The sequence below is a fragment of the Rattus norvegicus genome, chromosome 11 (genome assembly GCF_021556685.1).
Source record: "Rattus norvegicus strain SHRSP/BbbUtx chromosome 11, alternate assembly SHRSP_T2T, whole genome shotgun sequence".
NCBI lineage: Eukaryota > Metazoa > Chordata > Mammalia > Rodentia > Muridae > Rattus > Rattus norvegicus.
This window is the reverse complement of record NC_141544.1, coordinates 69695547-69707640: the sequence shown is the minus strand read 5'-3', so window position 1 is coordinate 69707640 and position 12094 is coordinate 69695547. Positions and strand designations below refer to the sequence as shown.

Here is a 12094-nt window from a genome sequence, read left to right as displayed (position 1 = left end):
GTCTGTATACATGTATGAGCGTATGAATCTCTGGGCGCTTGGCATGTACAACTGGGGAGAGGTGTGTACCTGCCTCATCCTTGGTTTCTGGAATGGAATCTAGTGCTTCATATGTGCCAGGCCTTCACTTTACTACTGAACTACATTCCCTTGCACTCGAAGTCCATGACTTGACAGTGCTTAGAAAGTCCCTCAAGACCAAGCCCAGTGTCTGTGTGGTGGCGTGGCATGGTGGACAAGCAGTCCGACTTCACTACCCCTTTTCCTGATCACCTCACGTGTCTGCTACTGAGGGAAACTTTGACGGACAGTTCTGCTTTTGACTTTGAATGTAATTATTTTGACGTCTATGTTTTGCTTTGTGAAAAAAACTAACACTTTTTTTTCCCAGCTAGTTGGGGTAAAATAGACTAATCCTATCAATGCTAGGACAACAGAAACATTTACAATTGGATTTTTAAAAAGCCACAATGTTGTGTAGCCTTACCTCCTCTCACAGAAGTCTCACTTTGAAGTGCTAAGATACTTCATGAAGAGTTGATATCTTTATAAAATTTGCTCCCGTGAGCAAATCTCTAGCACAATGATTCTAAAGCATTGCACTGACTTGTGAATTAGTTTCATTAAATCTAGTTCCTGTTTATTTTTGCTACTTCTTTGAAGGTGGGATGTCTCTGTGATAAAAGCCTATGGGTTTTGCTGTGCTCTGTGGTTGGTGTGGGTTTGTAAACATGCAGCTGTTATCAGTATAATTTGTTAGCTTTTATAGCTAAGGTTCTGATAGCTACCACGGAAACATCAAGTGGTTTTCCCAAGGACACTAGAACCTGACCCTGATGATCAATCTTGTATTCTACTCTCATCGCCTGGCAAGTTTTGATAATTTTTTTCATATTCAAATAAAAACAGGAAGAAGAGTTATAAGCATACTATACACAGTCATTTATTTTCTACTTACATATGTGTGCTTTACAGAAGGAACCCCCTCCTTTACATAGTTCACATTCACAGCATTAAAAACAGTAGGCATTTGTAAGAGAAAAACCCAATTTATTCAACCTCTGCATAGAAGCAGGGTCTCATTTCGTGAATTTGTATATGCTTTTGGACTTGTCACTTAAAATAGGAAAGCCAGCTAGCATCTGTCCTAATGAACAGTATGATTTAATGAATTATTTGTAACCCTTACCCCCAACACATTTGTTCTTGCTTCAGGGGTAATCCAGGTTTTTTTTTTTTTTTTAAAAAGCCCAATTTCCTTCAAGTTGAGATGCACAATATTTAAAACAATATTGGCATTCTTCTCCATATTTAATTCCAGTTGACCAGAAGAACTTTGAAACATCATCCACTCTGGGAGCGTTTACTTAAGACTTCCTGTTATATCTGCTATAAAGCATTTCAACAGATGAACTCCAGAATAGGTTACTGCGCTGTGAAAAGAAAAGAAAACTTGATTTTCTTCCTTACCTCAGAGACTCTAACAGGTCTCAATTCAAGTAAGCAAAGTGCAAAGTCTTATTTTTTTTTTTTCTTTTTTCTTTTTTTTTTTTTTCTTTTTTTTGGAGCTGGGGACCGAACCCAGGGCCTTGCGCTTGCTAGGCAAGCGCTCTACCACTGAGCCAAATCCCCAACCCCGCAAAGTCTTATTTTAATACAAGCTCTTACGATCTCACGTAGGAGGGCAATGCTTTTAGTCATCCGCCTTCTCTTCTGTCTGTGTCATGCACATTATAAACGCTGATGATCTACACCATGTGACCCATGTCTTTCAGGATTCTCAGTGCTGTGTCACACCTTCCCTTTCACCTGTTCTCCACCGTAGGCCTTGAGATCATTAATCCAGTGGTCTTTGTGAGAAAAGTTCAACCACCTTGAAATATTTTTAGGTTAAAAAGAAAGTGTCACATGCTGTGACTTGTATGTGTCTGTTATATATACAGAAGGGGACTGAGGGTCCTCAGATGTGAATACACCCTGGCTTATAAGGACGAAGTCTGCCCTGGAGTGCACCAGTTCTGTTAGCGATTGCAGTACTGCAGATTTTCTGGCCAGAACCACCTGCTGAAAACAGCCTTATGATGCCGTTTACAAATGAACTAAGCAGATATAACTTAGAGAAAGATACAAGTTTGATGGCTCACACACTAACTGGCACTCTGTACTCAATGTGCAATGCTTTTCTTAATTCTCAGTTCCTCCCCACAGTCGGTTCTCCTGTTAGCAAATTTACTCACACACACAAAAATACAAACCAGATTGTACCTACTTACATATTTCCCCCATATCATCTATAAAATATACCAATCATAATATTAATCTGTATGGAAACTTCATAGTTACACCTTTCTATCATGTTGGGCCAGAGTTTGTGCATGGAAATTCTCACTTTGTTTTCCGTAGGTTCAAAGTCAAACCTTTCCAGACTAAATGTCTCTATGAGCATATTCCTATAAATGACTGGTGTGTTATAATTCTGTCAGGAGAGCAGACTTCCATGTCTCAATTCATAGATTCTGAGTGTTGGATGACCTGTGACCTTGGCCACATGTGGTAAATAGGCAGCAGTAATTCCAGGGACACATGTCAAAAGGCAAATGCCCTTTAAAAAAAAAAATACTAGGAATCCAATAATGTGGACCTTACGCCTAACCCTGCCACTTCTGACTGACAAGAATAGAAAATCTATATTTAAAGTGTATATATCAATCACAATAGATGATCCTTCTAGTGACATCCTTTCCCAGTGAGAAAATGAAACAAGCTGCTTTAAAACCTGTAGCATCTTTAACAGAGCCTCTAGATGCTACACGAGTCCATGGCTAAGGCCCAGGCTCTTTCAATCTCACACCTCTCTTAACTCCACTTCTCACTTGTACCCGTCTGTACGGTATGTGTAGCAATGCCCCCATTATCTGTGTTTACACAGATACAGCTCTGCTGTCAAGGCATCATCTGATGTTTGTATGTCTTTGGTGTAAGGTTTGTGTGCACAGCAGAGGCTACTGTGTCATCAGTCCCTTTTTGGGAACTCCAAAACTCGAATGTAGCTCCCCAAACTAACTTTCCCTGGTCACATCATGTTGTCAATTCAAACAAAGCTTGCAGAACTAAAATTTACATTGTTTCAACTTAGTTATATATTAACCGTGACTTGCTAGTTTAACTGTGTACTTTTTAGACTCGTTTTCATACAAAACAGTTAAAATAAATGGCTGTATTCTACGACAACGCTGAGGGCTCTGGGATGAATCAGGACTTTCCTTCTACCTACAGGATTTCCACATGCAGGGTATCAGCAAAGGAACAGGACAGACCTGAATGAGGTACCCGGAGAAGAGTGTTTTGTAGGATTAAGGAGAGGGTCCTGAAAGGCACATTTGCAATCACAGTTTCAACAGATCTAGACTGATGGGACTAAAATGGCTGCTAAGGGGACAGTTTCACCTACAACAATGACTTGGTTTCTTATTTTCTCACAAATTACCATGGTGCCTTCCACAAATAAGTCAAAGCAAGGAAACCAGAGACTGATTCTCCAGTTGTCTCAGCACACAGTACTTACTGTACCCAAGATTCACAACACAAGAAAAACCCAAGTTTGTCATGAAACCACATCAGAGTCCCCAACTTTACCAGCTCAGAAAATACTGCCTAACTTAATGCAAACTTGAAACATTTTTTCTTCTTTATAAATGCATATATTATATTAAAAATTTAAATAAATTATTATTTTGAGGGAGAGGGTCCTGCTATGTAGTCAAGGCTGTCTTGAACTCAGCTCTACAGCCTTGAAGGAAAATTTTTCCTGTAAGTTTTCAGGCAAACTTTGATTTGTTACAGCCTGAATGAGCTTTTTACCATAAACAGTTTCTTTGAAATTAAGGAGATGGGCATGTTTGCCAGCTGATGACCTGAGTTGAGTCTCAGATCCCACAAGGGAGAACTGACTCCAAAAAGGGGGTCTTCACCGGCACAGCAGCACCCCATGCATGTGCCTGCAGACACAGTGAATAGAGAAGCAAGCAAAAACTGGTTTGAAAAGTAAAGTTTTTATTTCTGCCATGGTCTAGGGTTGAGCTAGGCTGAAGCAGAAAGAGAATGAAGCACCTGCGAGGAAGAGCTAGCTTGAAAAAGAGAACAAATAAATGCTAGCAGGCTACTGAAATTCACAGTGATGAGTGACACTTCATCCAGAAGCTCTGACTTCACAGCAAAGGCTTTTAGCATGCAATGCTATTAGAGCAGTCCGCCTCTCACCTTATAGGGAACAGCTGAGGAAAACAGCCTTGTGTCTGCGTGTTAACGAACTCCTGAATCTGGAGCACTTGTTTTAAAAGATACCCCTTGGAAGATTTGTCAATTTTTGTTAATATCATCTATAGGAAAAGAATATAAGTATTAGAAATAAAATTTAACAGTATAGTCCTATACATTTTCACTACAATCTTTCAGTGAGGCTGAGTTGGTTCAAGTAAAATTTTCAATCTACTCTCTCACCTGTAAGATAAAAACAAGCCATGAATAATTTGCTTTGATGAAATGAGCTAATATATGTCCCATATAAAGAGTACACTGAGTCTGCTACTTAACAATGCATTTACTACACTTGACCATGTCTGGGACTTTATCTAAAGGTCAGTGAGAACCACTGGGCAACATTTATAGCTGATAGCAGTGGTTTCATGTGGTTACACTGTATCTTATGTCTACAACATTTAAACTAATATATCTTGGCTGAGCCACATAACGCTGCCAATGTGGAACACCTTTGGAACCAAATAGGTCAATTTTACATGTACTACTCTAAAGGAGTAACCAGAAGTGGGGCTATTTGCTGGGTATATCTACAATAGCTGTAATTTCAGTAAACCCGGAATGTTATTTATTCAACTACAAAGTAGTAGTGGAAGGTCAGAGCATGAGTAATTACAAATCAAGGAAAAGGCGAATTTCAATCTATCAGGTTTTGCTGCGGAATATCACACACACACACGCACACACACACACACGCACACACACACACACACACACACACACACACACACACACACACACAGACTGGAGGGCGGTGGTACTGGTGCCTGGCACCATGCATAATAATTGTTCTATCACTCGACTATAACTCCACTAGGCGAAAACATAAAGTCATCCTGTTGACTGTTTTCCCTCCTTCTTGGGTACTTGGGTTACTGCTGATATCCCATTTCTTTTTCCAAAGAAGAAAATAACATTCCCTTCAGTTTAACTTCAGCCAAAACTGCAGGAAATAAATACATGATTTCACAAGATGATATGTACGATACTAAGACAGGAATGCTATTTCTTCACAGCCAGTTTGATAATATCCAGTCATTTTTATACCAATCTCTTGATTCATTACAACAGTGTTCCTAATACTTCATAGGACTCCTGCAAATCCCAAGAATTTCATAATTTCAAGAAATTGACAAATGTAGCGGACAAGGCGCATGGCTTTGTTCATGTCAAATTTCTGTGCTTCGGATTAGTGGTTTCTGACATTTTTTTGAAAAATAAATTATAGTAATTGAGTTCTTACTTTTCTCAAAAAGGAATTTTAAGGCTTAGTTTATCTGGAAGTATTACAAAGCACAATTAATGTGACTACTAACCTACCAATCGGCATTTTAGTGTGGCTCAATTTTATGCTAGTAGGAAAAAAAGCCAAACTAGTGAGGTATTCTGAAAATACATTTTAAATACATTTTAAATACTGTTTTAATCTTATTTGTGTTTCAGGCGCATTGTTTTGCCTGCATGTATGTCTGTGTGAGGGTGAGGATGCCTGGATCTGGAGTTAAAGCTGTCATGTGTTGCTGGGAATTGAACCAGAGTTCCCTGGAAGAACAGCAGTGCACTTAACCACTAAACCGCCTCTCCAGCCCAGAGAGTTTATTATTATTATTATTATTTTTTTTTTTGGTTCTTTTTTTCGGAGCTGGGGACCGAACCCAGGGCCTTGCGCTTCCTAGGCAAGCACTCTACCACTGAGCTAAATCCCCAACCCCTATTTTTTTTTTTAAGAATATAAAAATTCTACTTGTGTGTGCTGTGCTGGAATCTTCTACGTTCCTTGAATGGTTTTGGTTTGTAAATTTTCTGTGCAGTTCTGGTTACATCTTTATAAGTACTGGAGCATGATCTGCTGTTCAGAGCTAGAAACATGTTTTGGACAAATGTTTGTGCTGCCGTAAAAAACACCATGGATGCAAAGGCATCTAAGAGCACACATGAACAGCTTAGAAAACCCTGACTGTAACTTTAAAAGCTTGTGTGGGAGGGATGGCTCTGGCCTCTTAAGAGCACATGCTCCTTCAGAGGCTGAGTAGTTCAGTTTTCATCACCCCCGGTGGGTGGCTCACAACCTCCTGTAACTCCAGCTTCAGAGAAATCTGTTCCCTCTTCTGGCCTTCAAAGGTATCTCTATACATGTGGAATATGCATATACACGCACACATATACATACTCCATACATTTAAAAGCTTAAAACTGAAGGAAAAAATATGAAAGTGTCACAGAACTTTTGTGTACATGATCTATGCTTGTGTGTCTAAGTGTGTGCATGTGTGAGGACACTTGCACGAGTGTCTGCCTCTGGAGACCAGAGGACATGTGTCTATCCTATCACTTGCCTTCCTTTGAGCCTGGGCCTCTCTGAACCTGGACCTAAGTTGGTAGCCAGCAAACTGAGTGGTCCTCTTGTCTCCAACCTCTATAGCACCAGGGTTATGGGCATGTACGTGGTCACACAGCTTTCTAAGTGGGTGCTGAGGATTAAAACTCGGGTCCTCAAGCTTGTGTAGCAAACATTCTTACACATGGACCCATCTCCCCAGCCACTCCTTTACCGTCTGAGGAAATGCCTGCTCATTACTAACAAGTATATTTGCATATTCAGATGTATACCAAACATGAGTCTAACTACCACCAAGAGTCTACGGAAACACTTACCACATAAGGCAATGCGAATTCTTCACACATTTCTATGGCGATATTGTCTAACTTTGTAATTCCAACAACGCTATCCACTAATAAAAATGTTCTCTTCAAACTGTAAGAATAGAAGGAAGATAAATGGCAATGTAAGATACACTCATTCATGTGTCTCTCTCATCCTAGGAACTCCATCCTGTAGTCTAATAGTACTCAATGCCATTTGCTGTACTTCCAAAATTTGTCAAATACCAGTTTATTTCAATAAGAACATATTAAACTGACTGAGACTTGACACAATATAAACGAGACCCTCTCCTGTAAGACCCTACAAAGTCTAATGGAAAAAGGAGACAAAAATCAAACTATTATAATTTTTTAAAAAACATTTGTTTATTTCAATGAGTACACTGCTGCTGTCTTCAGACCACCAGAAGAGGGCATCAGATACCATTACAGATTTACAGATGGTTGTGAGTCACCATGTGGTTGCTGGAAATTGAGCTCAGGACCTTTGGAAGGGCAGTCAGTGCTCTTAACTGCTGAGCCAGCTCTCCAGCCCAAAATTATTATAATTTTTAATATTAGTTTAATTTTGCATCATTTATATATAAAGTTGTAAGAAATGAAATGTTTACATATATACTATATATATAGATACACACATATGCACACACATATATTTTTATGTATACATATATATTTTTTTCAAGTTTGTGAAGCTGAGTTCAAATCCAGAGCCTTTTTAACAAGTTAGACAAGTAGTCTATTACTGAACTACATCCCTAGTCCTTTTTTTATGATTACTTTTTTACACTTCAGAAGCCTAACATTATTTTCCTCGAGATTGTGTGACTCTTGAAACATTACTGCTTGATTATGTATGGAGACCAAAGAATATATATAACATTTTCAGAGTCTATGATGACTTAGTGGACAGAGTTTACTGAATTTTATTTAAATCGATTAGCTAACAATTTTCATTTTCAAAATTAGCCTGCTAAGAGCTTGTTTTGTTGTTTTTGTTTTGTTTTGTTTGAAACGGATGAACTAGCTGTAGAATACTCTTGATAGTTTCAGCTTGATAAAATAAATGAAGTTAAGACTTCCCTGAGCTAGGCAGACGCTAAACAGGCAGTGTATACCCTGGTTCGCAATATTGTAGAGTTACAGAAGGATAAAGTACACCTACAAGTAAGGTGTTTGATAAGTCTGAAGTATCTGTCATCTGTAGAATCCCCTTGATTTTAAAAAGTGTTTTGGGGCTAAATAAGTAAGGTGTTTGATAAGTCTGAAGTATCTGTCATCTGTAGAATCCCCTTGATTTTAAAAAGTGTTTTGGGGCTAAATGTATAACAACTGTAAGAAAAAAGTTCCTTACTTATTTCGTTCTTTTAGATAAGTCTCTACCATGTCAACAAAGTCTTCGGGTGCTCTATAGCCATACCCTGGCATGTCCACCAAGGTAAAATGTTTTCCAACTTTGAAAAAATTCATTTTCTTTGTGTGCCCCTAATAAAATAAATGAAAACAAAAAAGCTGGCTTAAAATATATCCTTTATTTCATGCCTAGAAATGTTCATCAACATAAGTATTCAATCAACAAATACTTATTAACAGTTGAAGTATATACTCTGAACTACTGTGAATACAAAGAGAAGTAAGGTGGAGAGAAGTGGCCGCCAATAATTAAATCTTTCCAAATTTTACAAAATATGCTTGGCTTAAAAACTTTACATTTCATATTAGAAATACACAGACAAAATACTTTAGGATCATTTCTATTTTGCTGTCTTTGAAGACCATCCAGATTTAGGCTGTATGCTTGCCATCAGCCAGTTCTCTGATGAACAATGTATACAGAGGAACGTGCTGAAAAAACATTTGTCCTATCATACAGACTCTTATAACTCCCAGATTGAAAGCCTGACATTCATCATCTGCAGACTAGTGTTTCCATAAACCAAGATGTTTTGCAAAGATAAACTATGGCTACTTGTGCTTCTGCATTTGTGACACACTTAGGAATCAGAAAAGGAAAGTTGAACAAACTAAAGTCAACTCTTGGATCAAAGGAGAGGGCTTTTTTATAAATGATTAGGCTCTTGGTTGGCTTAATGTCTGTTAGAAAGTGGTTTTGGAATTGTGTATTTGAAAATGAAAAGAATACACCTTCTCTCTCATTCTCTTCTATAAGAATGAAGTTCATTCTATTTAGAATTCACCGTTTAGCTGTCTTATCTGCTGAGGAAGAACAGGGGTGAAGAATGGAATCCTTAGTGATGAAGCCAGACATCCCACTACATGCGGTGGGGAGCAAAAAGCTAGCTTTGTGAAAGGGCTTAAACTTTCCCCGGGGGGGTGGGGGGTAGGCAGTGAGCATCACAGCTCGTGGAAGTGTTTCCTCAGACAGACACTATGGTAGGGCCAGGGGTGAGTTTTGAGAAAAGGTTCTTTTAGATACCAGTTGACTGCATCATTGAAAAGGAAGTAGAAGGAAGGAGAAAATAGCAGAAGCCCAGTCAAGCAGAGTTATCTGTGAAGAAAGGCACAGCATGGCCCTGGGTAAAAGAATGCACACATCTGGAATATATACAAGAATGTATGAGTGCATGAATGGAGAAAATATACAAGATTACGGAGGAAAAAGCAACTTAAACCCTTTTTACCCCATAACCAATGTAGAACTACACCCTCATTATAGAAGGCATCAGAAAATACTTAAAGCAATAAAATACTTAACTTGGCAACTAAGGAAAATTTTAGACAAAGGATGCTTTCCTTTAGCTACTGGCAAGACTACTAAAGTCAATTCAGCTGTCCATACTTTTTGCAGAAAATATACAGGCACTAATAATTACATGCTTAAAAAAAATCTTTTCTCTAGGAATTTAGCAATTATGATCTCTTGCACCTGCCAATACTTAGGTCTCATTTTATAAATTCAAGAGATACCCAGCATACCGGTTTTTTTGAGATCCTGACTTCTACATCAGGGGCCATGGAAAATAAGGCCTTTATCAAAGAGGATTTTCCAACATTGCTTCGGCCTATGAAACACACCTAGTATGAGAAGGAGGAAAGGAGAATGGAGTACTTAGTATTCTCAAAACTGAATAGTGGTTTATTTATTAAATGTATTTTCAGGGTTGGAGAGATGGCCCAGTGGTTAGGTGCACTTGCTACTATAGGATTGGAGTCCCAGTCTACATGGCTGCTCACAACTGCCTGAAACAGTTGTTCCAACGGGCTCTGATGTCCTTTTCTGTCTTCTGAGGGCAACAGGCAAGCCATGTGGTGCACAGACATACATGCACGCAAAACACACATAAACCAAAATAAAAATAAAAAAGCACGGGCTGGTCTTCCAGAACACCGGAGTTCGATTCCCAGTACCCACATTGGGGCTCACTGCGGTCCTCCACCGGCACCGCACACACGCGGTGCATCCACACTGAGTGCTTTCTTTTGCTTTTGAAAAGCTTTCTGGTGACGGGAAAAGAGCGCAAGCGAACTCAAGCTCTCGCACCTACAGTAGACAAGCCGGTCAATCTCACCTCCGGCTGCCGCAAACTCGGGGCGTGGTCTAGGCGGACGGCGGAGCTGAGGTACTCAATGCGGTTCCGGACCGTGGCGGCGAAGACGCTCTCCGCCCTCCCGATGTCCTCCAGGCTCGGGTCGAAGAGTCTCTGTTCGATGAGGCCAGGCCTAGAGTCCGTGACGAGGTGCTGCTCCAGTTCCCGCAGCGGGTACACTACTTTCCTTAGCTGTTTCTGTGGCATCCTTAGTACTTCAGCGAAGGCAGGGGACGTGCTGTAAACCCCGGGCCAAGGCCCAAATGCCGACGCTATCTCAAGGAGCCTTCCCGTTCTATGCCATAACCTAGTAGCCGCCATTTTTTTTTCTCCCAGAATCCTCGCGACTGGATTTTATTCGTAGGACCTGGACAGCACAAGAGAGAAATCTCACTGCCGCGGCGCCTGCTGGGAATTGTAGTTTTCTAGGGCCTTCTTGCCTGTTCAAGCTTCTCATCACCTCTGATAGAAAGGGGAAAACCCATTGACTTTTTTTTTTTAACACCTTGTCCTTACCAACTATGTATCAGATTGGTGTGTTCTGGTCTTCAGCGGTTTCCGGATTCGGAAAACCTACCTTGTCCTGTGATCTTTGAGTCTCAAGGGAAGGAGCCATAGTGACAAACTCTAGTGGATTCCAACCCCCGTTTTGTCTTCTGTTTCCGGTCGTTTTATTGCTGATTGACATTTATCATAAGTTCACATAACTGAGAAAAACATGTTTGCAAAAATTAAATGAGCAGGTGAGAAATGTGGTTGGAATAGCAACTTGTTTTCAGAGAAGGGACTGTATCTCTCTGGCAGGCACAGCATTGGAGCTGCAGTTGAGAACGGACAAAGATCCATAAACCAGAAACAGAATTGGGAACAGCAGGAGGCCCTTGAAGCCTCAAAATACACACCACCCACCCAACACAGCCACACCTTCTAAGCCTACAAGGCCCTACCTTCCAATCCTTTCCAAACAGTTCCCCAAACTGGGGAGCAAGTATTCAAACATACAAACACATGGGGGGCCATTGTCATTCAAGCCACCGCAAACATTTAATCATTCTGCGCTCTGTCACTCCATTATTTTTTTTAAAGCATCTGCATATACCAGGCACATAAACCTTAGAGTCAACATATACTGTATTTTCCGCAGGCTCTAGTGATCAAACTCTTCCCTAATCTCTAGTGTAGGCAGAAGATCTAAGATTAGACACTTATAGCAGACCTGCTAGGGAGAGGATAGAAAACTAGAAGAAGGAGGGGCTTAAGAGAGCTAACCCCATTAGAATTGCCACAGGAGTTATAAAGAGCACAGATAATTGTGAAAATTCAGGAACATCAAGCCAAAATCAGTATTGGAGAAGATCACATCTGTTGGGATCTTGTAGGGTTCCAGGAATAACTCTAAACCTGATTGGCATCATCTTGGTTCCTGGTGTTTTGTCCATAGGAAGGAGATATTAGGAGTCAGAGTCTAGTTTCTTACATCAGAGGTTTGTCTGGGCTAAGAATGAGAAGAGAATTTAGTCCTAGTGAGGAAACACAGTATAAATTAGAAAGACATATGTATGCGC

The 12094-nt window shown here is 40.0% G+C and overlaps 1 protein-coding gene across 2 annotated transcripts; it reads right to left on the bottom strand.

The window, feature by feature from the left end:
- Positions 1-918: 918 nt before the first annotated feature.
- Positions 919-10862, bottom strand: Gtpbp8 (GTP binding protein 8). 2 transcript variants are annotated; one of them, NM_001025015.1, is made up of 6 exons: positions 10512-10862; positions 9919-10017; positions 8336-8466; positions 6973-7072; positions 4261-4379; positions 1034-1433 (listed from the first exon to the last, which is right to left on the bottom strand). In NM_001025015.1, the coding sequence occupies exons 1-6, from the start codon at positions 10848-10850 to the stop codon at positions 1364-1366; spliced, it is 858 nt and encodes a 285-aa protein (NP_001020186.1). In that variant the 5' UTR covers positions 10851-10862; the 3' UTR covers positions 1034-1363. The 2 variants fall into 2 exon arrangements, 1 of the variants encoding a protein (NP_001020186.1); XR_015632812.1 differs by lacking the exon at positions 8336-8466 and having other exon boundaries at positions 919-1433.
- Positions 10863-12094: the final 1232 nt, after the last annotated feature.

What these genes read in the sequence shown, in the direction of transcription:
- Gtpbp8 (NM_001025015.1), bottom strand. Translation starts at nt 10,850, where the DNA reads ATGGCGGCTACTAGGTTATGGCATAGAACGGGAAGGCTCCTTGAGATA. An exon ending in CGAGTTTGCGGCAGCCGGAG is followed by an intron (nt 10,018 to 10,511) that starts GTGAGATTGACC and finishes TTCTCATACTAG; the next exon opens with GTGTGTTTCATAGGCCGAAG. An exon ending in TATCTAAAAGAACGAAATAA is followed by an intron (nt 7,073 to 8,335) that starts GTAAGGAACTTT and finishes CTATTCTTACAG; the next exon opens with TTTGAAGAGAACATTTTTAT.